General features: G+C 34.0%; 7 protein-coding genes across 7 annotated transcripts; 2 read left to right on the top strand and 5 right to left on the bottom strand.

The window, feature by feature from the left end:
- Positions 1 to 274: 274 nt before the first annotated feature.
- Positions 275 to 1,662, bottom strand: NAEGRDRAFT_68265 (uncharacterized protein; the record flags this gene model as incomplete). Its single annotated transcript, XM_002676522.1, has 4 exons — positions 275 to 377; positions 425 to 862; positions 905 to 1,540; positions 1,583 to 1,662. The coding sequence occupies 4 exons, from the start codon at positions 1,660 to 1,662 to the stop codon at positions 275 to 277; spliced, it is 1,257 nt and encodes a 418-aa protein (XP_002676568.1).
- Positions 1,663 to 1,810: 148 nt separating this feature from the next.
- Positions 1,811 to 4,896, bottom strand: NAEGRDRAFT_79964 (cap binding protein with MIF4G domain; the record flags this gene model as incomplete). Its single annotated transcript, XM_002676521.1, has 2 exons — positions 1,811 to 4,388; positions 4,427 to 4,896. The coding sequence occupies 2 exons, from the start codon at positions 4,894 to 4,896 to the stop codon at positions 1,829 to 1,831; spliced, it is 3,030 nt and encodes a 1,009-aa protein (XP_002676567.1). The 3' UTR covers positions 1,811 to 1,828.
- Positions 4,897 to 5,315: 419 nt separating this feature from the next.
- On the top strand, positions 5,316 to 6,264 carry NAEGRDRAFT_79963 (uncharacterized protein; the record flags this gene model as incomplete). The annotated part of the gene is made up of 2 exons (XM_002676611.1): positions 5,316 to 5,498; positions 5,552 to 6,264. 2 exons carry the CDS (start codon positions 5,316 to 5,318, stop codon positions 6,224 to 6,226), a joined length of 858 nt encoding a protein of 285 aa, XP_002676657.1. The 3' UTR covers positions 6,227 to 6,264.
- On the bottom strand, positions 6,262 to 7,287 carry NAEGRDRAFT_33959 (uncharacterized protein; the record flags this gene model as incomplete). Its single annotated transcript, XM_002676520.1, has 1 exon — positions 6,262 to 7,287. The coding sequence occupies one exon, from the start codon at positions 7,285 to 7,287 to the stop codon at positions 6,262 to 6,264; it is 1,026 nt and encodes a 341-aa protein (XP_002676566.1).
- Positions 7,288 to 7,628: 341 nt separating this feature from the next.
- On the top strand, positions 7,629 to 9,026 carry NAEGRDRAFT_68261 (uncharacterized protein; the record flags this gene model as incomplete). Its single annotated transcript, XM_002676610.1, has 1 exon — positions 7,629 to 9,026. One exon carries the CDS (start codon positions 7,629 to 7,631, stop codon positions 9,024 to 9,026), a length of 1,398 nt encoding a protein of 465 aa, XP_002676656.1.
- A 17-nt stretch (positions 9,027 to 9,043) lies between these two features.
- Positions 9,044 to 11,336, bottom strand: NAEGRDRAFT_79962 (uncharacterized protein; the record flags this gene model as incomplete). Its single annotated transcript, XM_002676519.1, has 1 exon — positions 9,044 to 11,336. The coding sequence occupies one exon, from the start codon at positions 11,334 to 11,336 to the stop codon at positions 9,114 to 9,116; it is 2,223 nt and encodes a 740-aa protein (XP_002676565.1). The 3' UTR covers positions 9,044 to 9,113.
- Positions 11,337 to 11,710: 374 nt separating this feature from the next.
- Positions 11,711 to 12,928, bottom strand: NAEGRDRAFT_1636 (uncharacterized protein; the record flags this gene model as incomplete). Its single annotated transcript, XM_002676518.1, has 1 exon — positions 11,711 to 12,928. A coding segment is annotated over one exon (1,218 nt), but the record flags the coding sequence as incomplete, so codon positions are not given.
- Between the last annotated feature and the right edge of the window lie 44 nt (positions 12,929 to 12,972).

Raw genomic sequence — 12,972 nt, 5'->3', positions numbered from 1 at the left:
TTCAGATAAATTGTGTACATTCTCTGCTTCCTCTTTGAAATTTTCAATCTCCATTTTTGTTCTGTCAATCAAACCAGTCCAATGTTCGTTCTGTGCATTTTCTAGTTCATGATTTTCCTCAATAACCTGTTGAATGGCAGATGAATCAACTCCTTGCTCTACTGCATGCATATGTTCAATTAGTTCTTTCAAATTCTCTCTTTCATTTTCTAGAACAGTCAACTCTTGTTTCATATCTGTTGCATGAGTAAGAACATGGTCAATCGCCTTATGTTCAGGAAATTCTAAAATGTCTAGTATTTTTTTCAGTTTCCCTCCTAGCTCTTCTCTGGCAAATATCGAAAGATCTTTCCTTAATAATCGTTTCTCTCCATAATCTGTGTGTATGATATAGTCCAATGGTATTTTAGAAACAGTATTGTACTCAGTTTCAACAATATTGCCAAATGTCTCCAAAACATTAGCGAATGGTTCTGTAATTGGTGGTATTCTGTCTTGCAAAAACATATGAACTTGTTCTTGTTTCTGAGGCAAAATATTCACCAATGTATTGGTTTCTTGAATTAGTGTCTCAACCTTGTCATATTTTTGAATTCGTTTTTGTCTCAGACTATTGATTTCTTGTTGTTTGACAGGAAGGCTTTGTCTTACAATTTTTCTTTTTTCCCTTTCTTCTGTAAGGCAAGCAATATAATCCTCTAGTACAGCTCGTACTGCTCTGAATTGAGAAAGTTCAATTTCATTTTTTCTCATTTCCTCAACATAAATTGATTTCTCACCAAAGATGGTGAGTCCTGTTTCTCTTATTTCCTCGTTTAGCCTTTCAAATTTTATCTTAAGGTCTTGAGAGATATTAGACAAACTAGTAATGTAATTAAAATAGTGTACTGTCTTGATAACATACGATTGAGTTTCTGAAAATCTGGTGATATGTCTTCTTCTTTCCTCCTCCAATGCATTTTCAATTTGCTGAATCCTCTCCTTGTCAGCATCCTTAAGAGTGTGAGAATTCTCAAACGAGTGGCGAATAGATATCGACTGCTCTTTGAGTATTTCTTGAGCATGTTCCAAAATCTGTGGAGTAAGCAGTTCTTTGATTTTTAGGGAAGCAAAATCAATCTCACTGATATCTATATTCAATTCCTTACTCAAAGTTTTAACACAAGTATTTACAAATTCTTCTATTATTTTTCTAACCTCGCTAATATTTACATTGTTAATTCTTTTCATTGTGTCATACGATATGGCCAATTTCTGGCTATATTCACTCAACACGGAAGTGTCAAATTTACACTTTTCTTCAAAAGCTCTAACTAAGAAATTTTCTTTTGTAGTTTGGTCTTCCTGTTTCTTTTGATTCTGTACAGATGATTGAAGTACTTTGATTTTTTTCCTCAGTTCCATAATTTCAAATTCAGTGTTTGGTATTCCTTTAGCTTTAATTTCGTTTATCCTTGATTTAACTTCTTCAATTTGTTTGACAAGTTGTTGTCTCTTTTTTCTTTCGACATCCAATGATTTTTGAACCTTTTTTCCACTCCTAATTCCCAATGTATGATAAGAAATCACACCAATTACTTACAACATCAAATTCTTTTTAACATGGTCCACAGTTTTCGGATCATGCACATATGTGATCAGAAATTTCCATATCGGAATCATATTTCCTCTACACACTTCTCTTATAAAAAATGTTTGTGGTATTTCGGTTAGGTGTAATTCCCTCTTGCTCCATTCTTCAATGAGTTGCGAGAGTTTTCCAGGTTGTGTAAGGTTTTGTTGCATTTTTTTTATTTGAATTTTTTGATTTAAAAATATGGCGCCAAATTTATTGCTGCTCTCCACTAGTTGTTTGGTTATTTTTCATTTCCTCATCAACAGTTTCTGGTTTCTTTGTGTCAGAAAGTGGAGGAAGGAGAAGTGAACACAATGGGTGGTCTTTGGTAATAATTACAGGAATTTCATTTTCCACTCGTTGAATTTCTTGGATTAATAAATCATGAATGGAATGTCTAGTATCCAATATGGTATAATTCTTGGTTTGAAGAATTGGATCAAATCTTCTCTCATATCTTGGGGTGGTTGCCTTTGAACCAGCTGGAACAAACACACTAGTATGTTTGAAAAAGTTCAAACCCTTGAAGAGTGAAAGCAAGTGTTCCTTGACAATGGTATTGCTTGATTCTGAAAGAATTGACTCCACATAACCCTGTAAATCCTTAACATAGACTTGGTAAAGTCTTGCAACTTCTTTCAATAATCCGTACAAGTGATTAAATTCCCAACTTTTGACATTATCATAGGTGAGAAGTTTTTCTGTCAAGAGCCTAGTAATAATGTAGACAGTTTCACGTATTTCTCCAAGTAGCATTTTAAAAAACATGGAATCCAAACCTTTAACAGCCTTATCGAGATCAAAATGATCTGATGGTTGATTATCCTTCTTTATCTTTGGTACTGTATCACTTGTGCTTGTGGAATCATCACCATATTCGAAAGCTCTTAAAGCTCTAGTTATTTGAGTGTCCAAACATGATTTAAGAATATCCCATGAATAACCATATGAAAACAATAGTTCGTTATCGGTAAACAAATAATTTGCCAAGCTCTGACAGGAAATGATGTCATGTTGGAGAAGTAACTTCTTCATTAAAAGAATAATTCTTTGTGGAGACTTGTGCCAATACCTCCAAAGACATCTAATAATATTCACTCTTTGAGGTAAAACATCAAAATCCATGAGTTGTGAAATAGCTTCCTTATAGTATGTCAGTAAATCACTGAATTCAGTAAGATTCTTTTGATTAGATAAAATACAACTAATGAAAATATCCAGTAAAAGTATCTTATCATCTTTACAGTCTAAAGTAGAGAAGAGCTCTATAACTTCTGTGTTATCCTTCTTCTTACCCTTGATTGCATCAAGTAATTTAGTAGCGTCAGCGTGATAAGGACTATCTGGAGTATACTTAAATGTAGCATCTGGTGAGTATGGTAAGAATTTAGCAAAAGGTACATCAGTCAAATCTTCGTCCTCATTATATCTAGAATCATCATCAAACTTATCTTCTGTCAAGTTTGAAGATCCTTTAATAGATCTTTTGACCTTATTCATGTAAGTCACATGCAAGGTTTTTTGGAGTACCAATCTTATAAATTGCTCCCTTCTCTTATTGGTTGATGAATCTGGATCATTGAAAATGAATGACCACTTATCCCAAGACCATTTACAATCGAATTGACTCAAATAATAGGACATTAAAGATGTAAATCTTTGCATACAACATTCATCATCAAAATCATCAATATTTTCAAATACATAATTAATGTACTTTTTGACAATTTCTCTTGAAAAATTATCCTTAGTACATTTCTGCAAGCACAATCCTATTACAACTACATTGTAGAAATGAATTTTAACAGGTGGAGCAGGAAGACAACACATAGCACCTAGAATAATATCCATAGCCATATGTTGGAAATATTCACCACTTGGATCTAAATCGTTTAAAATAGCAAGTTCTTTTTCTTCCATGCTCTTTGGAGAGGAAACTGAGGTATCCTTCTTGAAAGCCAAAGTAGCAAGATCTCCAGCCCATATATATAAACGATTAACACAATCTCTGTGAGATCCATTAAAGAAATAAAGAAAATCTGATATATACTCCTCCACTACTAATCTATCAATTGGTGAAAGTAAATGAAGTGAGTTTGGTATCATAGATTCATAAAGTCCTAGTCTTGATTTAAATAAATAACCCTTAGAAAAATCAGTGTCCTTAGTTGCTACATCATTTAAAGAACCAGCAGGTATTTCAAGCTTGTGTGCTCTTCCATCGCTCAAATCTGATTCAGTAACATTTATATGAGCTCTCAATAAACTCTTGATTACCTTTGTTTCTGTTTGGTTAGACAGGAAATACTTGAATTGATCCCACATTGCTCCCAAGCAGTCTTTTTGACCTTTGTAAACTTGATATAATCCAAAATCGTTTTGATTGTATACTTCAAAGTATTTTGTTAGTTTGGATGAAATATCGGATAAATAAATAGAATTTTCTTTGAATGCCTCAATACCCCAAGGAAGAGCTCCTAATATGACATACATGTAATTCATTCCAATTAAAGTTTCTGCATTCTTGACCGACAAGTCAATAAATGTATCAAAGATCTGATAAATGTCAGATTCAGCAACAACTTTGAAATGCATCAATTCACAAATAAATCTTAGGAGTGATTTAACACGAATCCAATCATTGTTATTATGGCTTTGAATGACATGTTCCACAGTTAAACTAACCAAAAGCTCTCCAAATTTTGGTAATTTGTTATTAATAAGAGCAATTACAATTGCATATAAAGATGACTTGACAGGGAAATCAGCAACACTATTCAATTTAGTAAAAATATAAAATTAAAAACATACCATTGCATGAGGATATCTGAAATAGTAGTGATATTAGTTTGATAATCATCCTCCAGATCTGTAGTAATACGAGTAGAGACTTCTTTCAATTTTTCGTATAATTCATCACTTGGTTTAAACTCGCAAATTGAAATAATTTGATGAATAATCTTTTGTCTTGGATCTGATTCATAGTCCCAATCATCGTCAGTCTTTTTCTTTTTTTGAGAGGATTCATTTGATGGAGAATCGACATGATCGTCATCACCTCTTTTTCTCTTTTGGTAATTTGATGATGGAGAATTTGGAGGTTGTTGATGATGTTTTTGTTGTTGTCTTGGTTGTCTATTTGGAGACTCCCTACGAGTATTATTATGATCTCTCATCGGTTTTTCCTCTTCATCACTAGCATATTTTTCCCTTCTTCTCCTTTTAATATAATCGTCATCAGAATCATCAGACTCATCACTCAAGTTCTTGTATGAATTCATTTTGTCATTATTTATTGAAGGCATTTTTTTATGTGATTAAAACTTGTTGATGGAATGTGGAGCAATAAGCTTTTTTCTCTTCTTCAATCCGAACCAACATGACTTGACGATTCAACACACTATTAATAATTTGAATATTATCCAAATACAAACCTAATTAAAATTTAATTTTTAAATGTATTCAACACAGTAGTCAATCAATCGTCATCATTTAATTCGTGCTGTAAATTTATTATCTAACACTTAATAGAAGAAACTGTAGAAGATATTATTTTCTCCATTAAAGCTACTCATTTAAACAATAATAATAGCATTGTCTAATTGTTTTCCATGACTCCGGAGATGAAGACTTCCGGTCCATATTCGTTTGTTTATCCAAAAAATATTTTAGAAAAATGAATAAAAAATTTAAATAAAAAATGAAGACCAGCACCATTGTAGCCCTTTTATTAGTGGCTGTCGTGATCGCTTTTGCCAATGCTTTGGAAAGTGTACCTGCTTTAGTGTGGAGCGGAAAGAGAGACATTAAAATGTCGAAATTTACTTCATTGAAAGACACATTATCCTCAACCAACACAGTTGCAGTCTTTTTGCATCATCAAGTAAGTGAATAATAATTTGCGGATTCAACGAACAACAACAACAATAATAATAGCTCGGTTCTGATGAATTTTTGGAAAACTCTGGAGCTTTTTCTATCAAACCAGACGAAAATAACGCTTTTGCTTTCTTGAAGAAGGCCATGAAGGGTCCAAGTGCTTCATTCCCTAACATTTCTGAAGAAGAAGTTAAATCAGTCTTGCCATCCGAATTTACTTTCACTATTTCTGATAGCAATGTTGCTGGTAGTGTTGCTTTGAAGGATTTCCTTGCTTCCCCAGAAAATTATCTTAAGAAGGGTGGAAAGTATCTTTTCGTTTTTGCTGATGTTCATCGTAGTGATGCTAAGGTTAGAGACCTTTTGGCTAAGTATGATACTGTCATTCAAAACGTTGTTGCTGATTTGGACAAGTTGACTGAAGGTGACTATGTTGCTCTCTTCTCTGCTCAAAAGCCAACTGTTTCTAGTTTGAATTCTCGTCACATTCTTTCTACTAGTGATGCTCAACATGATTACAGTGTTTATGCTACTGTTGAAGTCTACAATATGACAAGTGTTTACAATGGTACCCTCAACACCATGTACATTGATTCTGAAATTGCTGTTGCTACTGTAATTGGTCTTTTCCTCGTTTTCTGGCTCGTCGTCTCTGTTGTTGCCCTTATGAAGTTGAAGACAGCACCACACCTTACCGATATTGACGTTTTTGATGAAAAGAAGCACAACTAATTTAAAATAAATATACAAAAAATTAATTTAATCATTTACATTTCGTCCTTATTCTTATTGTATGTAATAATGAAAGGATGTTTGAGAACTTGTTCAAGTGTGATACGATTGGATGGCTCCTTAACAAGAAGTTTTCTTACTAAATCTTTTGCCTCATCTCCTACGTATTCAGGGAAGGAATATCTTACAGCAACAATATTTCTCATGGTTGACTTATCATCTTGTGCAAAGAATGGTGGATTTCCTGTTAAAAATTCATAACACAGAACTCCAATACACCACAAATCTACAGTTGCATTGTGAGCTTTCTTCTCAATCATTTCTGGAGGTAAATAGTCCAATGTACCACAAAGTGTCTTTCTTCTACTTGTTGGAGCATGAACAGCCCAACCAAAATCTGCAATCTTCAATTCACCATTGCCATCCAATAAGAGATTTTCTGGTTTGATATCACGATGGATAACATGTTTTGCAGAACAATATTTCAAAGCTCTGGCCATTTGATACATGAATTTGGAAGTTTGTTCTTCTGAAAATCTAGTACATTTCTGAAGGAAGTGATACATTTCTCCACCTGGAGCATATTCCAATATCAGATAAACTTTCTTTTCATCATAGAAATAGCCATACAGACGAAGAATATTCTTATGTCTCAAATGTGATTGAATTTCAATTTCTCTTCTGAGTTGGTGAGCCACTTTTTCCTTCTCCAATTGTTTCTTATCAAGTAATTTGAGAGCAACAATGAATTTAGATTTCTTCTCTCTGGCTAAATAAACTCTACCAAACTTTCCGGTACCTAAAGGTTTACCAATTTCAAAATCATTAATAGTCCAATCGTTTCTAGGATGATCAGGATAAACAACTTCATCCTCTGAGTTGTTAACCTTTTCTACTATACTATTATTTACTTTTGAGGTTGTGGCTTTGCTATTAACTGATGATGGTCTTGCTGTTGTGGTGAGTGTAGAGTTTGTCTTTTTTGGAGGAACAGCAAAGCCATTATTATGCTGTATATTAGGATGTGATCGTGGATTTTCCTTGTTGTTGTGATCATTCATCATTATCGTGGCACCATTATTTGTGGCTGCCTTGATGTTAGGAGCAGACATTGAAGCAAATCCATTGTTGGTGAGCATTTGTTTTTTTTTGTTGTGTTATAAATGTTGTGAAACGGTTTATTTTGGCGCCAAAAAAAAAATCATAAATTTTTGTACAAAAATTGGATGAAAAAAACAAGGCAATATAAAATTTTCATTAAAATCTTCACATAATATCCAAATGTATGGACTGCTACTTGACGAATATTTATGAATGTTCCTCCATGTAAAGGAATTGTAAAAAGTAAAAGGATGAACATTATTTATTTTTAAAATTTCCATCACAATCCATACACAAAAAAATGTGTCCCTATCATCGTGATGATCATCCATCCCGAAACACTGTGGAAGAAGAGGATGGTATTGGAAAATCACTCAGTGCCAGCATGGAGTATCTAAAAATGTTACATGAACAAAATTCTAAAGCAGTACCTAAAATAACAAGTGCTAATTATTTGGAAATGAAAATGCAGAGAGAAAATCCACCAAAGCCACCACCAACATCACAAAAACGAGAAACAAAACCTCCTCGATTTGATCCTGAAGCAATTGCAAAACACATGATTTATGAAGAAGTAATTGTCCCACCACATTTACAAGCTTCATATGTTGAGGAACAACGTAAATTAAAATCCGAGGAAAAAAGAAGACAAACAAAGGCAGAGAATGAAAAGAAAAAAGCCGAAGCAAATGGTGGAAAACGTGTTGGAGATGTTGCAGATACAGGAAGTAGTAGAAATTTAACAAAAACATCAAAAACTTCAAAATCTAATGTACATAACAATCCTCCACTTCCGAGATATGACGATCTGCCATCAATGAGGAAAAATGGATCATCATCTTCTGCTACTAGTAGTGGTAGTAGTAATGGTAGTAATGGTACTTCTAAATCTTCAAGCAATAGCAGTGCTAAAGCATCATCAACCTCTGCAAAACCAAAAGCAACTCCACCATCTCAAACTCTTCCAAAAATTGCAAAATCAACTACAACCACTTCAAAAACTTCAAGTACTACCACAACAGCTAAACCAAAATCAAGTTCAGTAAGCAAATCTTCAGCAACTAGTAGCCAAAAATCATCAGCAACAACCACTTCAAAACAACAAGCACCAAGTCGATCAGTAACTCAACAACGTTCATCCCAAAAACATCCTCCAATGAAGCCACCTCCACAGAAGGCAGCTCCACCAACCAGACCAAATCAAATGAGGGGTCCTCCACCAGCAACTTCCAGAAATGCTATGGTTCCACCACGCTCATCAACAATGAGTAATAATCCTAGAAATGGTGCAGGTAAGCCAGTTTCGAATATGAGACCTCCTGCTTCTAAAAGAAAGATTGAGGAAATTGATGATGACGACGAGGATGATGATGAAGAAGATGAATATGAATACAGTGATGATGAATATGATGACGATACACCAAGATATGTGCCACCACCAAACCCATATGCTCCAAGAGGTGGCTACGATGATTACAGGCCTGGATCTATTGCTGCAATGTTTAGAAAACCAGGTCAGCAATGGCACTTGAGATCATATGATGACTTTGATGATGCTGATATGGACGCAAGATTTGATGAAATTGAGGAGGAAGAAGAGTATGCCAGTAGAGTTGCAGATATTGAAGATCGTAAAGAAGAAGAGGAAGAAAGAAGAAGACGTAAGCAGAGAGAAATGAGAAAAAAGATGAGAAAATAATCTTATTTGAACCAATTATGATTGTAAAAGAAAATTTTATGGCTTAATAAATTATGTTCTCAAACTTTACACATTGTAAATGTTGAATTAAATACTCATACTTGGATCAAACAAAGAAAATGAGATGGACTCATGTTCTTCGACTTGGGTTAAATCTTCCTTATTCTCTGAAACAATATTATAAAGAAGATAGTTTAGGTAACTGTCTTGTGCAGAATATTTGGTTTGAATTTTTGATAACCCAAATCTTGACCATCTTGAAACTTGAACAGTTCTTTCCTTTGCCATTTTTAAGGATAATAGTTGTTCGCATAGAGTTGAAGCACCAAGTTGGCTAGGGTCAAGTTCAATAAGGCCTTCAAATTCTCTATTTTCTAAAATCATGTTGTAGTGTTTAATCCAAAGGGATATTAATTTGACGTCTTCATGCATAGAACACCAAGTTTTGATAACGCGTTTGTCATACATTAATTCAACGAACAGGTTTGATGGTTTAGCCTTTCCTTCGCTTGTTCCATACAAGAGACATGATTTACCAGTTGATAATTGGATAAGATCTGGGAAGACTGTCTGTTCATATTCCTTAAAGTACAATTGCTTCAAGTTTGAATATTCTTTTTCATCATAGACAGATATGGAAGTAGTAGTTGTGAACTGTTGTTGCTTTTTGAAAATTTTCCACAACTTTTCATGGAGTACTGGATTGAGTTGATAGTTCTTGTTCAACTTGAAAAAGTCGAATTCAGTGTCCATACCAACAACAACCTTTTGATCATTTGATTCTCCAAAATGATTAAATACATTTTCTTGAATCCATTGATCAACAACCTTCTCCTCAGTAGTAAATATTATGGAATAATCAGTTTTTGGAAGTTCAAACATAGCCATTCCCTCAACAGGCTTTGATTCAGCTTTTGAGTTGGATTTGTTTAAGAACATGACATTCTCAACCTTTGGTTTGTAATCCATGACAGTAGGATACAATCTTTTAACCTTAACACCCTTCTTATTCAATTCAAAGAATTGTGGGAAACAATGCATGAATGGGACGATATTGTATGGTTTAAAATCATACTTGCTGAATAGTATTCGCTTCAAAACGCTAATCTTGAAAGAGGATTTGCCTTTTGGAAATGAGTCAGTGATAATGTTGAGCAATGATTTGATATGTTCTTCATTATTTGCATCTAGAGTAATTTTTTCAGGAAGGTTTCTGTATGCAATTGATAACAAAATATTATTATCTTCAATGTTTACAATTTCAATATTGGATCCATTGACTTTAAACTTGATTAATTCTCTAGTTTGGTTATTCTCTACTCCGAAACATAAATAATTGAGTGATACTAAATCAAGATTCTTTCTAGGTTTTTGAATGGTAAAGAATTCAGGGTAGAGAGATAAATAGGCAACTAGCTTTTTCTTAGTAATTACAATTTGAGAGAAGGTATTGTTCATGGATTTCATCACTTTTCCTTCTTCGGATTCATCCAAATATCTATTACTTTCCAAGCAATAACATAGGGTATCAACGGAAACTCCAAGATCATTTACATGAATTTCTATAGAATCGTCTGTAAAAATTGGATATTCATGTTCAGTGGAAGCAGTGACAGATAATTTTGTATCACCTTTAAGATATTGCTTCAATTGAATCTCTTGTCTAGACTTGATAATAGACATCATATAATACAAGTGATAAATGGTCAATTCACTATCCTCTACATTCAGATTTAAATCAGGAACACCGTGAGGAGAGCTGAGAGGATTTTGATTGGATGACTTTTTCTTTCTCTTTTGAATTAACAAGTTACTTCTGACATGATGAGGATAAAAGAGAGAATCATAAATTAAATCTCCCTTCTTTCTGTCAGCTTCAAATAATTCAGCATATTCAATTTGTGAAGTAGCAAATCTAGTCAACTTTTTCTCATTGTAAGATTCTACACTTTCACTTTGTATTTCTTCCAAAGAAGAATCTTCATTTTGCATGATTGCCTCTGAAATCAAGCTTTTCAATTCTGCTTTAAAATCATGATCTGGCAACTTGGAAGATTCTATATTCAACTCCTCATCATCCTCATCTTGTGAATCACCATCATCCGAAACTTGAGAATTTGATCTTTCCCTCTCCGGAATGTTTACCATCAAATCGCTTGCTTTACTAGTTTTCCTTTGTCTTGTTGATTTTGTTGATCCTCTTCTAGCTGTAGTCCCCGAGAGTGCTACATCAACATGAACCAAACCATTTTCTACTTCATCAAGACCATCAAAAAGTGAGTGCTGTGACTCCTGTGTTCCTTCTTCCATTTTTTTCTATTGTTTCCTAAAGTCTATTTTAAGCAATTAGGATTTGAGCGTAATTGTGTACTTTCAAAATTGCACAAGTTCAAATAAACATTATTTTAATTGAAATGAATTTTTAAATTTTAGTTTATTGTTGATGAAAATTTGAATGTACAGTAAGTAGTAGCTTAAAAAAGAGAACAAAATTTTTAAGCCATAGTGGTGTTAGAAGATTTTCTAACCTTAGAACATTGGACGCCCAAACAGACAGCCAAAACAATGACAACAATGGTCAAGATAAATGTCAAAATAATGAACAAAATTGAGAGAGTCTTGAGAGCAATGACTTCTGGAGTATTGATTTGATCTGGTTCTGGAAGTTCTGGAAGAGTAATAGAGTCAGGAATGACACCATTTTGAATAAAGTTTGAAACCAAAGCATAAACTCTGGCTGGTTGATCGAGTGGAGCAATATGACCAGCACCTCTGACAGTAGCATAGGTCAATCCATTACTGTAGACAGTCTTTCTACCAGCAATTTGTGAGTCAACTGACCAAGAAGTGAGATTTTGTTGAACTTTAAGACCTGTAGCCTTGGCAATAACATCATAGAATGATCTAACTGGAGTTGATCCATCCATGTCACCAGTGTAAATCAAAATCTTGAGATTCTTCTTATCTAAAAGATATTGGAGAGTTGGAAGACCACTAACAAATTGGTCAGTACCATAGACAAATCCATTTTCTGGATAACATGCATCCCATGCAACCTTACTTCTAACCTTGAAGAATGTTTGAACAGAGTCCAAATTCATATATCTCTTCAAATGTTCTCCGTGACATGCGTCAGAGTTCAAGTTAGTGGTTGTATTGCATGAATCCTTAAAGAGATTGAAAACATTAATTCCTCTAATGGCTTTTTCATAAAGATCTTTGAACTTGTCTTGACATTCTTGATTGTTAGTACCGTAGGCAGTGAAGAGCCAATTATCAGGATCATTCCATCCACAAACAGTTGCAACTTCATCAGCAGCAACCTTAGAAGCCATACCAAGAGAAACATAATGATTAGTTGAACTAATTGCAGATTGTTGCCAGTGAATCAATGGGTTACCAAGAGTGATACCCTTCAAATTGATAACGAATTGTCCCTTAACATTTTCTTCCAAAATCAACTTGGCCAAGTTTGGAACATATTTACCACCATAACTAGCACCAGAAATATACAAATCACTGTTTCTGAATTGAGAATAATGAGTAAGGAATTCAACGAGGAAAGTTCTTGATTCTTGAGCAGTTTGATCGTCAGAGTTAACAGCATAAAAACTAGTATTACCATAACTGTAACCAACTCCAGCTGGAGCATCCAAATAGATAATGTTAGCAAATTGATTCCAAGAGTAATAGTTATCTTCCAAAGTTACCTTTCCATCAACACTAACGTTAGCATTACCGATACCACTACCAAAATATTCCATTGAGGAACAACCTGGACCACCATTCAAGAACAAGATGAGAGGCTTTGAGGTTGGGTTTGTGGCAGCCTGTTGGAAATAATACCAGTAATGTTTTTGAGCAACACTATCAACAAGCACGTAACCACTTGAGTGTTCATACTTGTAATCGTTAGAGTCATGATTTGGGAGTGGATCTTTACCAT

Source organism: Naegleria gruberi (genome assembly GCF_000004985.1).
Source record: "Naegleria gruberi genomic scaffold NAEGRscaffold_27, whole genome shotgun sequence".
Classification (NCBI taxonomy): domain Eukaryota; phylum Heterolobosea; class Eutetramitea; order Acrasida; family Naegleriidae; genus Naegleria; species Naegleria gruberi.
This window is presented reverse-complemented; position numbering and strand designations above follow the sequence as displayed.